This window comes from Cyprinus carpio, chromosome B12 (genome assembly GCF_018340385.1).
Source record: "Cyprinus carpio isolate SPL01 chromosome B12, ASM1834038v1, whole genome shotgun sequence".
NCBI lineage: Eukaryota > Metazoa > Chordata > Actinopteri > Cypriniformes > Cyprinidae > Cyprinus > Cyprinus carpio.
This window is the reverse complement of record NC_056608.1, coordinates 14,459,367-14,482,708: the sequence shown is the minus strand read 5'-3', so window position 1 is coordinate 14,482,708 and position 23,342 is coordinate 14,459,367. Positions and strand designations below refer to the sequence as shown.

General features: G+C 36.0%; 1 protein-coding gene across 2 annotated transcripts; it reads right to left on the bottom strand.

Moving 5' to 3' along the window:
* Positions 1-1,573: 1,573 nt before the first annotated feature.
* Positions 1,574-22,907, bottom strand: epas1a (endothelial PAS domain protein 1a). Of its 2 annotated transcripts, none has more exons than XM_042735521.1 (16): positions 22,582-22,907; positions 17,376-17,566; positions 14,146-14,297; positions 13,937-14,021; positions 12,538-12,656; positions 12,246-12,448; positions 10,377-10,483; positions 7,541-7,688; positions 7,238-7,455; positions 6,206-6,420; positions 5,661-5,771; positions 4,713-5,125; positions 3,849-3,975; positions 3,642-3,756; positions 3,416-3,559; positions 1,574-3,095 (listed from the first exon to the last, which is right to left on the bottom strand). In XM_042735521.1, the coding sequence occupies exons 1-16, from the start codon at positions 22,605-22,607 to the stop codon at positions 2,944-2,946; spliced, it is 2,526 nt and encodes an 841-aa protein (XP_042591455.1). In that variant the 5' UTR covers positions 22,608-22,907; the 3' UTR covers positions 1,574-2,943. The 2 variants fall into 2 exon arrangements, with proteins under 2 accessions (XP_042591455.1, XP_042591456.1); XM_042735522.1 differs by having other exon boundaries at positions 3,642-3,753; positions 22,582-22,903.
* Between the last annotated feature and the right edge of the window lie 435 nt (positions 22,908-23,342).

Genomic DNA, 23,342 nt, shown 5'->3' with positions numbered 1-23,342 from the left:
ATGAAAAATATTATTATATATTTATTTATTGTTACATCTGGAGGAGTATAAATAACCATAAAATCTTATTTATTACTTTATATAGTCCTTATATGCATATGATAGGCTGGTATATAACAAAAAATCAATTCAGCTATAAGCTGAGTCCGAATGTTGTTGTAAGAGAAGAAATCCATAACAATGTAAGACAAATGTTAGAATATTAGAGGATAGAAAAATAAATGTTTTCCCTTAAACTGTATATTCATAGTAATGATTTCATGGAAAATGATGGTGTTTAAGAGTTTATATATGGCAAGGAGTTTATATAAATTTAAAGGAATTGCCTGGTTTACCCAGATTATTTTGATTAATAGCTAGAAAGATTTCTAGGAATCGCATTGAGCTAGTTACATAACATTTACGTTTGACCTCAATCTAGCAACTGATTGTATCAGTGACATGATTCAGGTTATGAAACATCTATTGTCACACTGGAACAATTACTGGATACATATTGCTGACTTTGTATGGGAAATATTAAACAAAATAACTCAACATTTTACCTCATCACATTGTAGACACTTCCTTTATGAAAGTGTGCCAATGTCCTTGCAATCAGACTGTATCTTGGTCTAAAAATTATGATAATATTTCTACTCTTTTCCATTGTTTTTCTCAGATAAATCTGAACACAATGCCTTCTTTTGTGACTGAAGCAAAGCTGGAAGTATACAAAAACAAAAAAACAATTGCAAATAGTCATAAAATTCACTCTTTTTTGTTTTGTGATTGCAATCCTTTGAATTCTGAATAGAATAACTCTCTTATCTTGTGTGGGTGTAGCATAGCTATAAAAGATCTATATGAGAAATCATTATGTGTCCAGTTCCACACATCCAAATCCATTTTTCCTGAATTTTCTGAGGCAGCATGAGGATGCTGTTCCCTTCCTGAAGTAATCGGCATATAAATAAAAGGATTCCCTTGACATCCTACTTGCATCATTTACTCAAGATTATCCCATTGATCCATGTATGAAAACCTAACCTAACATTCATGTAGCCTGTATATTTTAGTTTTATCAATGCTCTGAGGTTCCCTCGTCTCCCAGAAGCGTTTGATAGGAAGTGTTTGCTTGTTCAGTGTTTAAATATTTATTCCTTTTATGGTCATTTGTATGTTTTGGCACTACACATTTGTTTGCGGCCAACAGTATCATGGTCTTGCGGGATACAGAGGCCAGGATCGGAATGTTCCTGTAGCTTAATTGTTATGTCATTAAAAAAAAGTTCATTTTCTGCATCTCCCGCAGATCATCTTGGCTTAACATTCTTGAACTCCCATAAGCCAGAGTAATTAATCATTACATAATGTGCAATGTAAATTTTCTGGTGTGAATTGCATTAAAGAGGATTATCCTGCACCAGTTTGATACAATTTAATAATCACTAATTTAATTCTAATTCTACTCATATAAGGCTCACTGGCCTGGTCCATTATCCAGCCTATTATTGCAACAATAAAGCAAAATAAAATAAAAAAAAACTTTCATTAAGTTAAGTGGAGGGTCATGGGAAGAATAAGATGAGAATGATTTGTAAATAGCACCATTTACGTTTTAATTTCTTTTAGACATAATGCAATCTTTCATATCTTTTAATGCTACAAAGAAAGACTGGAATACAAATTCTTACCCTAAGACACTATCCTGAGAATAAACAATCATAGACTTCTCTCAAAGATATATGATAAAACTAGCTTAATATATTTTGTTAAGAAACACAGAAACCCCAGAGTATCACGAGTAGGTCATACACATCACAAAATTTAATACAAAATCTAATAACCTTAAACTACCACATATATATATATTAGATATGTACTGTAAAGCTGTAAAGCTACAGATTCATCTCTGTCTACTGTATGAGTACCAAGGCACTTCTGAACACCAAATACAAACATTTTTACGTGTTACAGAGATCTACAGAGACCTCATCTAATGTAGACACAATAGATATGTTTGTATGAGAAAATAAAATGCAAATTTAGAGTTCAGGTTTCACAGAAAGAAGATGGGAGTTATTTTAGACGATGGTTAGTGTTAGATGGGCCTGAGAAGATGGCCAAGACATACCACTACACTGGAAACTTTTCAGTTTGGTCTTCCGTTTGCATCTTTTAAAATAAAGTGCTTTAGATGACAGAAACTACACATTTAATACAGCATTTGTCATGATTGTGAAAATAATAAAGGAACAGATTACAATACCATGATCCGCACTCACAAAAATGGTGATAAATGTAATGTAAAATGCAAAAAGAAAACTGTTTTTGCAAGTGCGGATCATGGATTCATATACTAAGTAATTTAATAGATTGACGCACCAAAATAAAAGATCAAGTGACGGAAGAGCACGGTGCAAACGGCTTTGTGAAACAGATTACAGTACTAAAATTCTAAATGGGAAAACAGACATGTTTCTGATCTACACAGTTTTATGCCACATTTGTTGCTGGTACAATGTCGAAGCAAATATTTAATGCAATAGATTGGCAAAACAGTTCACCGTCGTTGATTTATGCAAACACAGTAGTTATATTCCAAGCTGAATTAAATAAAACTAGCATTTAAACTACATATATATTATTGTATATTGTATATATTCTAGTTAGTTGAGCTATAACTTTGCAACAGTGAAACATCTGGTAAATCTGACCATAAATGTTAAGAACACTTAGCATCTGAAGGCACAGGACAATATTAGAGTTTGAGATAGCATAGAATGTGGTACATCTGAACACATTTTAAACAAGTAACAATCAGATTTTCCAAATACATATTAAAATATTACACAGGAAAATGTACAAATACATCCAAATAAAGGCTGATGATACATGCGTAAAAGACAACAGCATATATAGGCAAAGATGGGTGAATGGATCACTGAAGACGCTCTGGGTCTATGTGCTCTGGTCCAAAGCTCTCAGGAGGTCACTGCCCTGAAGCAGATGCAGGTTTCCCTGTAGAGGCACGTTTACCTCACAGTCATATCGTGTCAGCTCTGGCAGACCGTAAGAGTCAAACGATTGGCCCAACAGTTGACTTATCATGCCTGTCAAATATAAAAGAGACTTGTAACTGAAATGTCACATAGAGAAAGACTCATTTGATCCAGTTATGGTCTGGAAGATCTGGAATATGCACTACAGTTCAAAAGTGTACGGTCAGTATGATTTTTTAAAAGAAAGTTATACTTTTATTTGAAAAGGCCATAATAAATTGACCAAATTTGGTCAATACCAATGTAACCAACTTTCTATTCATCAAAGAATTTCGAAATGTATCTAGTATTAAGCAGAACAATGTTTTCAGCAATATTAAGAAATGTTTCCTGTGTACCAAATCAGCATATTAGAAAGGCTGGAGACTGACCTGTGTGTCTGTGTGGAGGCATCATGTGGTATTGTCTGTTACTGAGAGAGCTGAATGACTGTTTGAGATCCTCTGAGCTTCCTTTGAGAGACTGACTGCAGCCGTGAGGAGCCACCAGTCCACTTTGCATACATGGAAATTTATCTGTCAAAAAGGAACAAAGGAGTGTGTAAATTTCAGAATAGGAAAACTAGAAAACCAGATGTTTAAAAGAGAGCTGATGTACCTGTTAGCACACTTGTGCTGAGAGATTTTCTGACAGAGAAGGCGCAGCTGTCAACGTTCATCGTCTTCATCCTTTTTTGCATTCCATCTGCAGACTTGTGAGGAGCTACCACCTGCTGAACACACATTAATTTAATATTCTGTCTTTGGTATCACTATGTGAACTTTACGCATTTCCATTAGACTACAGTGAAATCGGAAAGATTACCTTTGGAATATCAGTGAAAGAGCATGATGAACTGAACTCGGATGGCCTCTTCCGTTTGAAGTTGTTGACGAGAGCTATCTGACCCACACTCATGCCTTTCTGTAAAGGGGCAAAGCTCTCAAAAAATCTGAAAATAGCAAGAAAAATTAAATCACTGAATGAATGAATGAATGTGTCCTTGGTTTAAGTACACTACCATTCAAAGGTTTTGGGTCAGAACTTTTTTTTTCTTTTTAAAAGAAAGAAATACTTTTATTCAGCAAGAATGCATTAAATTGATCAAAAGTGACAGATATTTATAATGTCCTGAAAAAAAAAGACTTCTGAAAATTCAGGATTGCCATCACAGGGATAAATACATTTTAAAATAAAGTTAAAATAGTAACTTTAAACTGTAAAAATATTTCACAATAATTCAGTTTTTAATGTAATTTTAATCAAATAAATGCAGGCTTGGTGAAAATAACAAACTTTCAAAAACATAAAAAAATCTAGCCAACTCTGTTCATCTGCATCCTTGACCGCAGCTACAACATATTTGCAGACTAATTTGCAATTGGTGTTCTTTTTTCAACTATTTGCATGCTAATTTGTAATAAGTTTCACCTTTTTTGCATGTTTTCAGTCATTTATAGCTGTTTACACTGTAAGATGTCCTCAAACACAGATGACGGAAAACAACATTAATGGTATTCTCATAATGAAAAATTACTGCGGCATTTTACCTACACAAAAGGTTACACAATTTGCTTTCTTGCAAAGATGATTTCCTTGTGTAAATCCTAATCTAGTTAATCAGTGGTGCCCGGTGTATGTATTGCAATATAAAACACACTTTATAGGGTAATTATGAACTCTACCCACCTTTGCTGTGGTAGTGCAGTGGTGAAATTGCATGTTTGTCCTGGATCTGCTGTGCTTCGGTCATCCATGCATCTAATATCTGTACGTTCATACTGTGAAGGTAGGTCAGGTGACCACTGAAGAATCTGTCCACCCTCCTTAGAGGAAAGTGGGACGTTTGGTGCAGTTTGGTAAGGCTGCACATGAGCCGTGTCTGGACATGTGTTAGTGCTGCTCTTGTTGTCAGGAGGGAATGGACCCAGGGGCTGGAAGAGGTCAGCTACACTGCTGAAGCTGTGCCTGAAGGCTGTGCTCAGGCCTGGACCTGTGTCAGACACCGGCTTCTCCAGGCAGATGGGGTGCAGCTGGAAGTCCTCACCGTCCATTGGGATGTATGGAGCAAGAGTCTCCAGGTCCAGATCGCTCAGGTCCAACTGCACACAGTTAGATAACCAAATAATTACTAAAAACATACAGTTGATGAGAAAAATAATATTGAAAGACACTAAAAATACACTAGCAATATTTTTAGAAGAAGAAAAATTTTAAATAATCCAGTCTGTATGCCCAGGATTGGGACGAAAGATCTGAAAATGATCATTATACACTTCCATTTACCAAGTTTGGGTTTGGTATGATTTTTTAAAATGTTTTTTAAAGAAGTTTCCCATGCTTAACAAGGCTGCTATTTTTGACAGCAACATTGTGAAATATATCAACAACTCAGATAACTCTTTTCAATTTTAATATATTAAAAAAAATAATTTATTCCTGTGATGGCAAAGCTATTTTTCAGCCAATATTATGCAGACTTTAGTGTAACATGATTCTAATGTGTCTAAATCATTCTTTTCATCAAAAGAAATTAAATCTAAAATGGAATGAAAAAAAAAAAAAAATTGGGGTAGAATTGGAATATAATTTGATCTATTACAGATTAAATTGCTTGTAAGTATTGTAGCACCTCACCCGGGAGTCTGTGGGATTTGTTGCTACAGATTCAGGGGCGAACAGTTTCTCTGTTAGCTCCACCTTCAGATCACATTCTCCATTGCCACAGTAATCTACTGGACTGCTAGGCTGCAAACATATACATTCAAACACATTAAACCATTTCAACACACCATAATATTAAATAAATCTCAATTGCATCACTATTTAAAGAGGCCATACCAGGAGGAAACCAAAAAATGGATTTTTTTGAATATATAATTCTTAAAGGTACATTCAGAGAAAGCCACGTTGAAAAAACAGCATACTGTATGCTGGTTAGGAATGTTTTGAAGCATGGCAGCTGGTTTAAGCTGCTCATGTGCTGGTCCTAAGCAACTAGTTCCTGCTTAGGACCAGCTTAAACTAGCTCATGACCAACCAAGGACCAGCTTAAACCAAGTCAAACTAGCTGCCATACTTTAAAACATACCTAACCAGCATATGCTGTTTTTTTTTCAACCATGACCATGAAAACTGACTGTTTTTGACATATAACATAACTAGATGGATATGGGACATACTGTAGAACAGCTGCTGCGGCCGCTCAAGCAGGGTGTGGAACAGGGCGTGCATTTGCCCGCAGGAGGCACCTGGGGTCTGGTGAAGGTGGGCGGCATGTTGGGCAGTTTTCTATCAGGACTGCCATCAGGTGGCGTGTCCACAACCCACGACGGCGCCACCACAGGAAGCTTGGTGGACTTGGAGAAGAAAGTCGGTTCTTCAAAATCTGGCCTATCTGCAAATGCACATGGCAATAACAAGTCAACACACTTGTGGGATAAAAATAACTGAAATGAGATGCAGTCTAATAGAATTACTATATAAAGATGGATCATCTAACAGTGGATAGACACACGTTAAACAACACAATGTGCAAAAGTTTAATGCTCACTACTATCTGGCCCAAGTGAGAGTTACATGAGAATAAATAAATAAGATGTTAAAAACAACCTCAGCCATCACCAAAAGAAATTACAGAAGTGTTGAAAGCATCACACGGTGGTGATTTCCATTCCATGCAGTGGTTTTACGTGTGAAGACATGCATTTTGATAAAAAGAGAAATTAGTATATCCGTAATTGCCCTGCTGTGAGAAGAAACACACAAACACTGCCGACTGCCACTGGTAAGCCTTCACAAGCACAGGTGATGTTGAAATATAAAATTTACCTTTATTATTAAAAAACAACTTTTAACAAAAAACTGTTTATGCTAAAGCCAATGCTAAGCCATAAGATGCCCATGTGATGTGGAGCAGATAGATTCAGCTTTCTTTCACATTGTCACATATTGCGTACACTGCAACAAAGCCAAGCTACAGTGCCACTGAGCTACAGTACAACAACGTCTGCTGCAACATCGCAGCTTATGACCTGGGCAGTGTACGTGTGTGATTGGTTGTGATTGTGAGGTAGAGTAAGGAGAGCCAAGGGAAAGAGCAAGAGTTCATGCATGCAGGATGGGGGTAGATTTGTAATCGGGGGTTGAGGATGTGAAGAGGGTGAAGCTATTGTGGGGGGAATGGTTGAAGTAGTGCCGGATGGCGCTCTGACCAAAGTCCAGGGCAATGATGGCATCCCCTGGCATTGGAGCCAACTGAGCTAACTCCTCAGGCTCCTCCTTGAGCTTAGTGAAAAGAATGTCCTCAGCTTCAGAAAAGGAGGAAGCTCCACCCTGGCTGAACAGTTCTCCCATGTTACACATGTGGTAGGGCTTGAACAGAGTCTCTGTCTGATCCAGGGAGAAGATGACGGACTGCTCCTCAACAGAACTGAAATATAACGACAGAATGAGAAGAATATCATAAAAGCATTAACTGTGACAGGGATCTGTGAGTGTGTCATTTAACACAGTACCTCAGGACGTAGTTGATACAGATGATGCACTGTGGTTGGGAGTTGCGATTGTTGTAGATGACGGTCGCCTGGGTCTCCATCCAAACGTAGCCCCCGTGCTTGGCTAGCATTCGGTACTGGCCACTCACCACTTGACCCTTATTACAAACTGAAGAAGAAAACAGAGATTGTAACATGCACCAACATTTTGCATGTGAAGCATTTAAATATTTTATTTTCATTTTTTCTTTAATGCTAATCAAGTTAAATTGACTACCAGTCAGGCATCTAAAAAATAGTTATTTATAATAATTATGTAATTTTTTGTTTAATTTCTGTTTAAATCAGGAAATTAGAATGATTTCTGAAGGATCATGTGACACTGAAGACTAAAGTCTGGTTGCTGAAAATTTATATTTGCCATCACAGAAACAAACTGCATTTAAAAAATCCATTAAAACAGAAAACAGTTATTTCATTTCACAATATAAATGTTTTTAGTGTATTTTTATCAAATAAATGCAGCCTTGGTGAGCATAACAGATGTCTTACATTTACTTAATAAAACTTAATTATTATTTCATTTTTATATTTAACCTTATAAACATTTTTTTAGACAATTTGACACAATTATGCATATATAAATAATTAAATAAAAATTTAAATAAATCTCCAGCACAAAATATTTGCATTTTCACAGCATTTTGTAGCATGTAAATGGCAATATGAACGCAATAGTTTTAAAACGTGTAAATCAACCTATTAAAACAACCTAAACAAAATACTTAAACTTGATACTTACTGCATATTATGTAAGTTTAGTCATCTTTCAAATCAAAAGATCTTACTATTATGTAATACTCCAGGTACTTATCACTGGAAGAGGCCAGTGAAGAAGACCAGAGCACTGATCTGGATTAAAGACATCAGAGGAACCAGATCAGAGGTGCTGCACACTTCAAAGGCTTGTTAGCCACTAATGCACAAGCTAATCAGGTGGGCCATCCTGAACAAGCAATTCTGAGAGCTTTTGGGTTGTTACAGATGAAGTCAAAGGACATATAATGGGATTCAGGCCAATCTACTCAGCCTCTATGCAACATGTGGCAACAGCAATCAAATCAGTTTCCTCTGAATGTACAAACAAAATCACATTCAAAACAAGATTGGACAGGAGCCTTTGTATACAGTAGGATGATATTGTGGTTTAGGATGAAACTGGAAAATGTCTATTATTGTATTTGAGGGAACTACTCTCAGTGCACCATTACAATAAAAAAGGTATGCATTGCTAATGTATATGATGCATTGGAAATATAATTCATGTAAATAAATCAATAAGTAATCAGTGAAAAACATTCTACTGCATAACCATGAAAGTTCATTTCTGTCACATAAGAATTATGAAAAGTTGAAATTATGACATTAAATATAATTAAGAGGAAAAAACGTTTAAAGCCATAATTATGAGAATTAATGAGTCAAAATTATGGCATCCTGTCATAATTGAGATTAAAAAGTCAAAATTTTTGCACACTAATCAAACTCATTACATAAAAGTAAATTTTTGTATTATTTTGACTTTTTATGCCATAATTTTAATCATTATGTCATAGTGTCTTTTTATCTAAAAATTCAGATTTACAATGTCAAAATTTCTTCTTTTTTATAATTATGACTTTTAATTCATTTCAAACTTTTTTTCTCATAATTATGGCTTAGAAATTCACAATTGTCACTTTATATCTCATAATTCTGAATTATTACATTTTATCTCATGTAACAAAAAAAAGTAACAATTGTTTCACTTATATTTTGTATAGTGCTCTGTAATTCTGTGGCAATAATTATTATTGTACTGTTTACTTTCATGTAGCATCAATATTTTGGTAAATATTTAGTACAGTAATCATTTTTGTTTTTGTACAAAATTTGCATGTTTTTAAAGATATTTTGCTTTTGCAAGGATAGGAACATTCTCAAAAAAAATTAAACAACATTCAATAATATAATACTTCCTTCAACAACACAAAAAAACATTGTACAACAAATAAAAAAAAAAAAAAATCCATCAAACACACCCTAATTAATTTTTGGTAACTGTTTATGCTGAACTGCCGTTAACTCAGTATTATGCTTGTGCAGTTGATATACAAAAGGTTATAAGTTGATATACAAAATGTATAAATTGTCAACATTATTAAACTTAATTAAGACTGATATACAAAAAAAAAAAAATTAAGTATATAAAACAAAAAGAACTTAATTAAGAAAGTTTTTTCAAACTGTTTTAAAGGTAAGAACTACTGTATACGGTAGGTTTCAGTTCTTAGGAGGCCAATTTTAAAAGCAAATTAGCTGTAAACATTAAATGTAGAGTCTACGGCATCTGTTAAGTAAATAAATAATGCAATGCAACAACGATTGAGTTATAAATATCCCTCAACAATTCCTGGAGCCCGGCGGGACATCTGTTTCCCTCAGTCATCAAGCCCATGGGAACGCCTCAGGTCTACAAGATTTTGAACTCAAACAGTTTACCCATGGACAGAGATGAGAGGCATGAATCTATTCCAGACCATGAGTCATTTCAGGATGGAGTCAAGATTGGTTAAAAGATAGGTAAATTAGCCAAAACGGCTGAGACCTTGACATATTCACACAATGAGATACTGCGTTGTTTCTCGTGAGTTTGCACCAGCGCATGAAATGGAGTTAAGGAGAATGTGTCTACCCCATGACTTTTTTCAGATCCAATCCAATTTTCAAATCTAAACAGAAAAAGACCACACGAAACCCAAATTGTGTTTTCATAACCTCCTGGATTTGCGTTTGTTGGATGTAAACATGTACTCACGATTTTGGTGGCTCTTTGTCATGCTTTCAGAATCCAAAGCATGGCAGAACTCATACACTGAACGGCCAAGAAGTTCCTCTGGCCTATACCCGATCAGGCTGCTTACTCTGAAACACAAAGACAGGTCAAGAATAAAACTAATGGAACAGTCAAAACAAAGCGTGATTGAATTAAACCACATCATTAACCGAGATTCATGACTGTCGATTACATCTGGTGAAAACAATTGAACCTGTGCTGCTGGGAGCCAATGTAAACTCTCTGCTTAGCTTAGTGAGAACAAATGATTACAAGCGGGACCCTTGTTTATTGGAGCTATAAATCTCTCGAGCAAGACATTTGTACTTGTTCTGTCTGATCAGTATCTTTAATGTCTGGTTTCCAACTTGCTGGATTAAAAGACAGAACAGCTCTCATGTAACAACAAACCGCCTTCAAAAGACAAAGGCCACGTCTTTTTTTTGTTGTTTTTGAAGCACTTTAGCGAGTGCAAGATTGAAGACAGATGTGGGCTTGTCTATTAATCACAGCGGAATTTTTTGCAATGCTTAATATCTTCACCAAATCATTTTTTGTGCTGTTGAATTCCATGCAAACTCATGCAATTGTTATTTTTCTTCTATTTGAACCTTCAGTTTTACCCTGGAACAGCCTCTCATTTCCTGTTCCAGTATGGGCTTTTAATGAACTCCGTGCGGTCAATAATGAGTCCTATTAAATGGAAGCACGCAAATATCTGACCTCATAATTAAACACTCCACAAAACAAAATCACATAATTCAATAAACAACAACCTGCGTTTGCACTAGAGTACATACGGCAGACCCCATGGAGGCCACAGGTGACAAGGCACTGAGAAGAGCAGGAACGGTGCCATAGCACCAGGGGACTTACTAACTCCCAGATCTTGTTATACAAGACATGTATAAGAGTAGTCAATTGTGCCCTTTAGCAGCTTTCAAAAAATGAAGCTAATCTAAAGAGAAAAGCTCATAATCACTCTTCCTTTACCACACACTGATAACAATCCAGGCAGTAGCACAATAGGATTATGATAAGAGTTCCCAATAGTGACCTTTGAAACACACATATTAACTCACAAATGCTGCTTACCTATGCTGACATAAACACAAAATAAAACAGTAGTAAACACTGTTTGTTTACAAACCATACAGTGACCTCAAATGAAATATAAACATATAAAATATAGTTTTAGCAGATATACTGTACACATAAAATCTTCCAGACAAACAGACTGTAAATACTGATGACTCATCCTGAACAGCACAGATTCTTGTCCAATCAAATGCTCTCTAGAGTGAGAATGTCCCTCCCCCTCAAACCACCTGCAACTGATTGGCAACTAGCAAATAATGATTCATGGCTGTGGATTAAACTAAAATGAGCTTTACAAAGCTTTAAGCTAATAAATAATAAATAAACTTCCAGATTTAATAGGAAGTACATCAACACAGGAAAAAAAAATTAAATGTGATCAAGCAATTTCACGGGGTCTAAAGTTTATAATATGTTTCCATTATATAACAAAATACAAAACCAAGTGGCTTTTATTGTAAAGACAGCATAAGCACAAAGAGAAGTTTATTAGTTTCTAAATTACAAAATAAATAAATTTACAATTTGAGATTAGAAGTAAATAAAAAAAAAAGGTTAAGTTGATTTACGTCTCATTTGCTTTCGGATGCGTTCAGGTTTTGTATAAACATTTTATATCTAATTAAATTAAATTCATCAATTTTTTTTTTGGTAGCTTTTATGTTTAAATTCTTTTTGGGCCCACTATTCATGCACACACACAAGCACATATGCAATACGCACATATATTTCAATCAGTGAACCATTTCTTGCCTCTCATCACAGTAGATAAACTTCATGTCCATACTGTGTCTGCTCATGAACGTCTTGCTGTCGAGAGGTGTGTCAACATTTGAGGGATGTGGAATCGGCGCGCACAGCATAGTGACGCAGGTGAGGGGTGGCTCTGAAAACCCACACAGGACTTGAGGAGGACGGCTGCTGCACACTTGGAGGTGCCCCGTGCAATGCAGCACCTAACAGACAGACCGGCGACACCATATTTTACTTAGCACATGCACATATGCGCTGCATGAAGATGTATGATATGCTTATGTGTTCTTACCTTCCAGCTGGCTGATTTGAGGTTGACAGTGCGACCTCTATTGGTGACCGTACATTTCATCCTCATAAAAAAATCTCTGCCCATGCTCATGTCTCTCCCTCTTTTGCCATACACAGGTCCTGTCAATCAAACAACTTGTGCTTAAAAATCATGTATTTACTATAATTGAACATTGTGCATGCAATAAAGCTTTTTTTCTAGCACATTCAAAGGACTTTGGTCTGTAAGTATGTTGTGGACGCAACAGGTGCAAAGTTCAACTGAATCAGTCTGTTGAAACGTTAACAACAGTATATTGAGTTCTCTGTGCTATTGCATAGGGATTATCTCCAACTGACCAATGAAATGGCATTGTTACTCAAAGTTACGTCACTCGCGCAAAAGCTCTAAACAGGTCAGGTGACCAGCGCGTGAAAGATACAGACAGTGAGAGACAGATAAACCAAGAGGAGGAGAAACATTCGCTGTGGGGAAAGGCCCCATAACTCTCATTCTGAGTATGTGTCTGTGTGCTAGCACACGCTGCTTACATGACAGCAACAGACATAGTAACCTACTGAAACTAGGCCAGAGTAAAGGCAAAGTTCACACCAAGTTTTGTACGAAAAAATTAAACTATTCAGATCAAGTCTGCTGAATTCTATTTTTGTAATTTTTGTAATTTTAATAACAATAATTAACCTGATTAGGCCCTGGCTACAGTCCTGTATGCTTTTTATTGTCTTGTTTTTTTCTATTCTTGAAATGAAACTATAATTAATTACTTTTAACAAAAAGCATTAAAAAAATGAGTAAAACAATTAATAACAATAATTAAATGTCATTATTATTATTTAGCTATAGTGATTTAAATATAAATGAAAATAATATTATTCAAACAATAATTAAATGTCATTATTATTATTTAGCTATAGTGATTTAAATATATTGGAATATAATTTTTGGCCAAATTGTGCATCCATACAAACAATCACAGCAAACCTGGGGCTCAAAAAAAAAAAAAAAAAAAAAAAAAAAAAAAAAAATCATTTTAATTTGCAATCACAATTTTTTATACAAAATAACAAATCTCAATTCAATTTATTTTTTTAATTGTATAGCCTTAACAAAATTGGTGGGGAAAAGTCTCTAAATGTCTCTACAGAAGCGATGTTAAAAGGGGGGGGGGGGGGGAGACTTGTCCTCACAGGAACCACTACAAGAATGTACAAAATGTAACATCCTGACTGTGATAAGTGCTTTCAGATAAGGACATCTCCATGTCAAATACATCCAGAGATAAAGAGGACTGGAAGATTCTGCCATTTTGATTTTAAATGCAACAGTGTATTCAAAATATCCAAGTAAAAAAACTGCATCGACGTACTTCTGGGAAATACTGTTCTGAGCTGATGCTCACCTGATTTGACACTGAGATTCTCTCGGATTTCTTCATGATCGCAGGGGTGCGTGAAGTCAAAGATGCTATGGCCTGTCAGTTCTACCTGATAACAGTTTGTAAGGGAAGTAAAGTTGAATGCTTAGCCACTTTAAATGAAGTAACAGAAGGCTTTTATGTTTTCTCCCTGTAATTATTCTCGAGAATAAAGGAAATGAGGTGAGGCTCACCTGCGTAAGGCCCATAAATTTACTGACATTTTCTGAAAGGAATATTATGTCCCCATCTGATGTTACCACAGCGACAAAGCCTTCCAGAGACTTCAGATATAGACTGTCCATCTGGCTGTCATCCTGTGACCGGGTTTGCTGGACTGTGTGGCCTGGGAAAAAAAGACAAGACAACTTAGTATAGTGCAGTGAATTTTTTGTAATTTTACACTAGAAAACCATCAAAACAAACTCAAGGGACATAGACTCATATCCTGTACCATTTAGCTAGAAGTAAACAACTCAGTTAAACAGACTCATTTATCAAATGAAATTCACATACCAACATGGAATAAAAACAAGCTATTGAGCTGATCAGCAAAGAGAGGATGTTTGAGGTACACAATGCCATGAAAAGCATCAACAAACTGAAAAAATAATTAAAGCAAGGCTCCATGCTGTGAGGTTCATGTCTGCTTCCCTGCAGATAAGGGCCTCCTCCCTGCTCATTCAGATCAGGCAATAAGGGCCCGAGTGCTGAGGCTTTGACCCAGCTCAGACATCAGAACTGTGTGACCGCATTGTGCATTTGGGTGTCAGCAGGTGGTCCATGTCTGCGCTCCCACCTCAAACCCAACAGCATTCGTCCCGGTGCTATTAATACTTCACTGTGATGTCTTACTCCTTTGGCTCTCAGCCAAACACAGGAACTCGCAATTTTCTGCCATTCTCTGTCCATCTCTATTAGAATCATTTAGGCCTTTTCTGGTCATTAACAAGGTTCTCTGACAGCCTGCTCAGCGACTGCTCTTTCATGTCTCAGGAAGTTATGTTTCAACTATCAACTTTAGCTCAGAAGTTTCTCCTAAAGGTCCTTAGGAAAAATAAAAACTGACATCCACTACTGTTCAAAAGATCAAGGTCTGTATGTTTTTTTAAAGTTTTATAGAATAAGGATGCATTTAATTGATCAAAAGTGACAGTAAAAAGTTATAATGCAAAATATTTATATTTTAAAAAAAAGCATCATGGTTTACACAAAATATTAAGCAGCAGAACTGTTTTCAACATTGACTATAATCAATTAACAATCAATTATAGCACATCTGCAGGTAACAGATATGTGCGTAGGAAAAAAAGACCAAAAAAAGCAAAAAAGCAAACAAACAAACAAAAAAATAAAAACTAAGAAACAAAAGAAAATCCTGCACACTATCATTACTTGCAAAAGTATCAAAAACAATAATTTACTGACAACGTTGGGACTGAGACAATAATTAACTGACAACGGTGAGACCGAAAGAATAATTAGACCAAAACGCTGTCGATAAATTATTGTTTTTGCTACTTTTGCAAGTATTGGTATTTTGCAGGATTTTCTTTTGTTTCTTAAAATCGCTAATAATAAAAAATACCTTAATCAGCATATTAAGCTTTGCCATTGCACAATAAATGACATTTTAAAATATATTAAAATATAATAATAAAAACATTATAATACATACATTTGTATTATAACATTATAATAAAAAACACTTGGACTCTTCTTTACAGGGTTTTCTGTTAAAAACGACCACTAGAAAATGAGACTCCAGAAGCAAGAGATTTGAGTACAAGTCTAGGAGTTGTTTTCAGTTCTCTTCGGTTCATCTGTTTTGGTCAATTTGATAATGAGGGTTCAAAGATTCATATCTTCAGAAGGATGTTTGCTGGAAATTCAGCATATAATATTATGCCTCAATGTTTAAACAATGTCTCCTCTGAGGAAGGTTCAAAATGTCAGACAGGTAAAAGATTTGCTTCAGATCAGAATCATAACCTTGTTAACACCTGTCAGTAATATTATGATTCTATGACTATGCAATTATAGTTTCCACACCGAATGACATATCAGTTTTCTGGTTTTGTAATCTCTGGGCCTTTCAAGGGTCAAAGCATGACACAGAAACACATACAACACACCGAATATCACAGACAGGCCTGCACGGCGCCATTGGGGAGAGTGTTGTGGCTAAGAAAAGAGTGTGAGAAGAAATCATAATTCACAGAAAACAATACCACTAGCAGCCCCTAATTACCCCACAACTCGTCATCTCCCTCTTTCCCTGATTCTCCACGTCCATCGATCTTCCCCCACCCACTTCCACATGACCCTTTTCATTGTTTGATGCTCTCTCTCTTTCTCTCTCTCTTTCAGAGACATGCACACATACTGTACACATGTATGTGCGTCAGGAATGGAGTCTGGAAACAATGCGCAGTGCTCTTTGTCTGTCTTCCTGCATTTCTTATTGTATATTGAGGAGTACAGGACATCTCATGGACCTACCCAGCCCAACTTCACTGACACATAAACATGTTTACTTAGCTGTATAAATGAGGACACACCACAGACCTCTACTGAGTTTACTACAGACTAACCTGAACCAATTTAGTTTTTTTAGTATAAAATTTTTAATAAATATATAAAATAATTATATTTAAATATATAAATAATATAAAATTATTTTATTTTTAAATCATCTCTTTCATACCGTTTAAAAGTTTGTAAGATTTTTAATTTGAAAGAAACGAATACTTTTATTTAGCGAGAGTGTTTTAAAAGTGACAGTAAAGGCAATAAAATGATTTCAAATAAATGATGTTCTTTTGAACTTTCTATTCTTCAAAGAATCATGAAAAATGTATCATGGTATCATCCAATCTATCATCTACAAAAAAATAAATAGAATCAGCATCACAAGCATTGATAATAATAAGAAAGGTTTCTTAAACACCAAATCAGCATATCAGAAAGATTTCTGAAGGATCATGTGACGTGTGAAGACAAAGTTTGTATCAATATGTAAACTAGCTGCCATGGTGACAAAACACTTCCTATATTTTTTCAGGATTACAATACTGAACACCGAAAATGTAAGAAACCAGATTGGGCAAACTGTAGAAAAATAGTAGCAAAAACAAACAAACAAAAAAAGCCAGTTGATTCAAAATGGTTGTTTATGACCAACATGATCTGCCTTAAACTTGAGGGCAATCTTATGAGAGCTGTAGGCAGGTTTCACTAAGTTTAAATGGCAGAAAATACTGTCAGACAGAAACTTAACATGCCTAAACAGTGTACTCAAAAAGTTATTATTTTTTTTTTTACCATGCAGCTCTATGGGATGCGGTGGTGTGACTCACCAACAGATACAATGGAGTTTGACTCCTACTGTAATTACAGAACATAATTTTTTTTAGCTTTATACCTGAGTTGAAGAGTTTGCGTGTGCGCAGGAAGCTGATAGCTAGTCTCATGATGGAGGCTTTGTCCAGGTGGGAGCTGATGCTGTGGGGTAATGGCAGCTGATGGGCCAGCTCATAGAACACTTCAGTCTCTTTACTGCGCCTGCAACGCGCTGCATCACGGGACTTTTCCTTGCGCCTTTCTGAAGGATGCCTAGAAAACAGAAGAGGTTGATGAAAACGAAACAATCTATAGGCTGAGCTTCAACTAAGATACGGTGTGCAGCCAGTGTTTTGTATATACTCACACTAGTACTTGTACATTATTGAACTTAATACATTTTAATGTAGAAAGGACAATAAAACATTAAACTTTAACTTCAGTTTAACTACTGATTATGTGTAACTACCGATTGCGCAGATTCCTACTGAAATTAAATGACCCACAAAATTATGCAGTTGAAAGGGACACGTGGTAGTGCCTTAATGCATTTTTTACTAAAATTACTATGAGACCAAACATAAATAAAACTTTTTTTTTTTAATAAAATTTTGGGTCCATTTGTTTTATGTTAAGCATACTTTATGTGCACAAGCAACAAACTTCATCGCGGAGTCAAAGCAAAAGCATTGCAAACCCACACCTGTGAGAAGCTATGCAATCGAGGATTTAATCTAGGTTTACTCACTCTCAAAGGGAAAAACAAAATGAGTCACTGCAGGATCAAAAGCAGTTTAGTCTTAAATTTGGTAAATTAAATCAATCAGTCAATTTGTGCCAGGTCAGGTCACAGGGCCGGGCTCATGCAGACGTCTATCTTGAGCATGTTATTTCATGTATAATCTGACAATCCAGGAACAGTTAAATACAAGTGTTGACAAAATGTAATGCAGCATATACTTTTAAAAATGAGTCAATATAGTGTTTTAACAATAACTGTATAGCTTTAAAGAATAGTTAACCCAAAAAAGAACATTTAAGACAGTGAAATTCTCAAGAAAGCACATCAAAAATATGTGGTCATTTATCTATCCAGACAGAACGTTTTAACTTGCCAGGCAGAAGATTTCTGCGGTTTGTGGCTTGCGAGTGTGTGGCAGAAAGAAGTGAACTCTCTATGGCCTCTATTTGTGGTGTGCCACAGTTCACTGTGCCACCCTCACAACAAACCAAGCCACACAGCGCTGTTTTCTCGGCAAAATACCACAAGTGCATTCTAATGCGTCACATATTATAACACACTAACATAGATACCAACACACGTGACCTGCGTGCTGCCTGCGCTAAGTTTCAGAGTCTGTGAGAGGTCGATGCTGAGACCAGGATCTAGCGGTGTAATTCCAGTAGCAGCATCCCAGTGTGGGTCCCCTATTCCCCGGCTCAGGTCAGCCCGACTCTGGGAGTGTTTGTAAAATGTGCACAGCGTGGTGCGGGGGCGCAGGAATGCCATAATCGGCCCTCTATTATACAGCTGCATATTTGGCATCCACAACATGCCTCTTTTCTACCCTCCCACTACCCCCATTTTCACAAAAAAATTGTCATTGTAATAGTAACTATGGATTCTTCTCACAGGAAATGGCTGATCGTTTTTATTCAGAGGTCAAACTCATGGAACTTATGCATGAATTTACTGTCTGCATCTTTTTGGGGCTAAATGAGGAATGGCATCTTCCATTTCAACTCAAACTGCTACTGTTTTCTGTCTCTAACTATAAACAAAACCACATTGGTGTTTTAATGAGAAATCAAGTGCAGCTCTAAAAATATAAACACAATGGTTCAATAAATAGGAAAAAATAATGCAGACTCATTTAGAGTTCATGTGTTCGTTACATTCATTTGTTGTGAAAAAAGAGTGTTTGTCTTCCGTGACAACAGAATGATGACCTTCCAGAGTTTAAGTGCTTATGCAATCAATTATACAATCTATTTAAATTTATAGAATATTTAAAATACTATGCAATAAAACACTAATCTCTAATAGCATCTGCCCTTTTACAAATGCTCTAATGTCTTATTGTTTCTTGGAAATTATCCAGTTCTTAAATACATGCAAAGTGTCAATCATATGTCAAGGACATTTTAATGACAGGGCACTTGAATTGTACTTAATCATGAGAAATAACTGACAACACTGTATACGCGCAAACTAATGCATCAAAAACAACAACAAAATGCTGCTTACTGCAAAATTTGCATAATGAAACATTTAGTTGCATTTAAACACTGCACCTTGTTCCCTCATTCTGAAAGTCTGACATGCACGGAAAACCATGAACCCAACAGACAACTAAATAAACAAATGTAGAAACAAATAATTAAGCAGTATCATACAAGCAAAAGCAGGTTCAATAAACAGTATGTTAAAACAGAATCAAATGCTGCGCATCTTTGAAAAAAAAAACAAAAAAACAAAAAACACCTTTTTGAAGTTTCATTCTAAACAGATTGGTATTTTAAACAAATCAGTTAAGCAAACAATTCAACAGTTCACTTATAAGAACAGTTGTTAAAAGCTACATATTTCATTCCTGAATAAATCGGTGGTGTGAACGAATCAGTTAAGTGAATGATTCAAAACAAAGGCAATCACTTGTCACCACCTACTGGCATATCAATGTAATCTACCTGTTGCATAATTAGTGTTAAAAGGCTTAAAAAAGCATTCAGCATTATGCATAATTGTACATAACTTGTTAGACTTGAGCCATTAAGAAAAATCTTCTCTCACAACCAGCTGGAATCAATAACCATCACCCAATGCATGAGCTCCTAGCTTATTTTTTCAGTAACACAATCCAGATCTACACTGCCCATAAATCCCTTGGATGTGAGCTGAGTGTAAGCTTTATCTCTCTTCATAGATGTAGTTTTTACAAACCCCTTGACCGCATTCTGGCTGGATTCAGTCCTTCAAATGAAGGGGAGTTGTGTCCTCTGCCCTCTACTAGGCTACTGAGTTCTGTTCCCACACAGTCCAGCTGCTGACCTCAACCCCCGAAATTAGCTGGCTAAACAACTTCTGAATTAGAAATGTGCTGCAGGGCAAGGTAGCCTGAAGACGGAGGCCTGCTGGCCTTTGTCGCCTCTTTGTCCTTTCTTTTGTGACCTTTTCATCATTCGTGGCATTACTGGAACAAAATAACAAGACTGACAGCTATGTAGCCACTCCCACCTGTAGTGTTTTTTACACTAAAAGTGTCAGTCAGGCTCTCAACAGGAGGATAGTCTGTATTTCATCGAGAGATCTCAAGGGAGATTTGGGTGAAACAGAGCTGTCTTGATTCCTAAAGCGTACATAATGACCTAGCAAACACAATGGCGGGACTGCTGTACCTATCACCTACTGCCTCAGGCCTCATCACGCACAACCAAAGCAAAAGCTGTCAAAGGGAGCAGATCATGTGATTAGCCGAGGTGAACCCATTCCTCCCTCTATCTCTCTCTGCATCTCCCCTCTCAACCAGATTAGGCCAGAGTTCACCAAGAGCCAAGAGCCAGACTGGACAGAGCACCCATTCACTACAGATAATCCTATTTTCCCTAACCTAAAAGAAATGGCCAACCTTTAGTTTCCCAACTAATCAGAATATGATAACTAAACCTTCTGTATTGCATACATTACATTGCATATTTCTTCTGTGCAGCAAGCTTTGATAGATGTCATTAAAACAGCACAGTTAAATGATTACATTACCGACTGGTGCTAACTACAAAAGACATCACAGTGTTAATGAAACACTTGTAGAGCAAGTTAAACAAACCAGATAAGAGATAAAAATTGGATTAAATGATGGAAGTAACCAGAGTAGGGAAACATAATGTCCTGTTCACGCATGAAAAAAAGAGGTGAACCCTGATCTGATAACCCCAGTTTCAATTGGAACATTACGTCCCCATTAACAAGGCACCAAGAACCACACAGAGGAACATTTAAACCGTCTTCAACATGCCTTAGGCATCAAAGAGCCAGTTTTGGCTTATTTTACCACCAAATCAAAATGCTGTCAGTACCTGGCAACATCTGGTTTATGAATGTCATCCATGCAGCTCACCATGACCCAATTTTCACCAAAAACAAATGCACATATGATAACTGATATATTAATCCTTAAATTTGGTTGAATCCTATAGAGATAAAGACATCAGTTGCTAGGGTAAAGACTTTTTGAATTTCTGGCTAGAATAACTGAAGGGGAACAATAAAGTCAAGTTACTTGGTATAATATCTCTAAAAAGTAAGTGTAACATGGCAGCATGGCATGTAAAAGGCAAATCATGTAAAATAAAAATCTTTTACATGTTATTTACATGATGATAGAAATTGTAAAATTTCAAAATAATGCAATGTTTTCAAGAAAAAAAATAGTAATTCTATTATTTGAGTCCTAATGTGTTTGGGGGGAAATATGAGGTATTAGTAATAATTAGTACTGCAACAATATATATATATATATATATATATATATATATATATATATATATATATATATTGTCATAAAAATTACTGCAACAGAAACAAAAGATAATAATGGCTTTTAAATGTAATATTTTCTACTCAGGTTAGAAAACAAATCTCATGAAACAAATAAACAAATAAAAATGACTGTGACATTAAATTGATGAAAACAAAACATTTAGGTAGGCTACACACTTTTAGGTAAAACATGTTACAGTGATATTTGAATTCAACAGGTAGTTAGTACCAGACTCCACTATGTATCTGACGGTCTCTGAAGGTCCAATTCTTTGAATAAAGATTTGTTGCTTTTTGTTTTGCCTTAGTATATATATCACGAATGCATATTGAACAGAATAATAATTTTAATCCATTCATTTCATAATGCGTTGCAGTAAATTTCTTATAGCGACTGAACATGACATTTAATAACGTTTCAAGTCATTTGAGTCCATTAACAAGAGCGAGCCAAAAATAGGGTCCGCGCACACCTCTCCAATATCAAAGTCTTAAAAAACTAGGGGCGATATTATGGGGGAAAAGTTATTATCTAAAACATATGAGTTCAAATACAACACCAGTAAGTTTAGGAAACCTTTAATGCGATAATGTGCCTCAGGTTAAAACAGCAATTAACACCGCTCTGGTGCCCGTGTCATTGCGCAATACGTCAAATCTCACCTAAGATTCTTAAATTAATGTAAACAACTCAAGTAAATACATAACTGATAATCCACGCACTAATGAAAAGCTTTCTGCGCCTTACCTTTTTTTCTCTCTTTCGGCTGTCATGATGCACCTATGCTGAAGACAACCTTTTCTTGCGTATAATTAATTCACTTGACTTTTCCTAAAAAAAAAAAGAAAAGAAAAAAAAGAAAGAAAAAAAAACGTGTATTTTCTCACAAATGCCTTTATTTAGTTATTTGTCCTCCGTAATGTCCATTCTCATGACATTTCTAGTAATGACCGGAGCAGTGAGTGCAGTCTCAGAACACTGCCGAGGATCGCACTACCTCTCCAGAGTGACGCTGACTGACCGGACGCTGGTAAAGAGCTCGTGAGCGTCGCTGCTGAACTGCGCGTGTATCAGCTCTGTGCACTGATTGGTGGTTCACCTCGCGCCTGGCGCTTCCTCTTCACACATAAGTGCTCTGCAGTTCTGTGCGCATTTGGCCTGTGAAAAAGATAGCAGTATCAGTGTCTCATATAAAACAAACATCACGTGAAGTGTCCAAGAAGGATCCAAAACGATTCAGGGCTGAATTTTAATCTCTGAACGTGGACAAACAAACAAAACTGACCATCAACCATGGAAAAATAACAGTAAAGCGTCTTTTCCAGGAGTAGGGCTTAATTGGAACAGATTTAACTTTAGTTCAACTCTATCTTGGACCCATTCCCATTTAATAAGAGGCTTATACCAGTATACCAAGCAAACAAACATGTAATCAATTCCTTGTTATGACTTCAGAATTTATGGAGTTGATGGAAATCATAATCGGAATGGTAAGAAAAAGCCACATG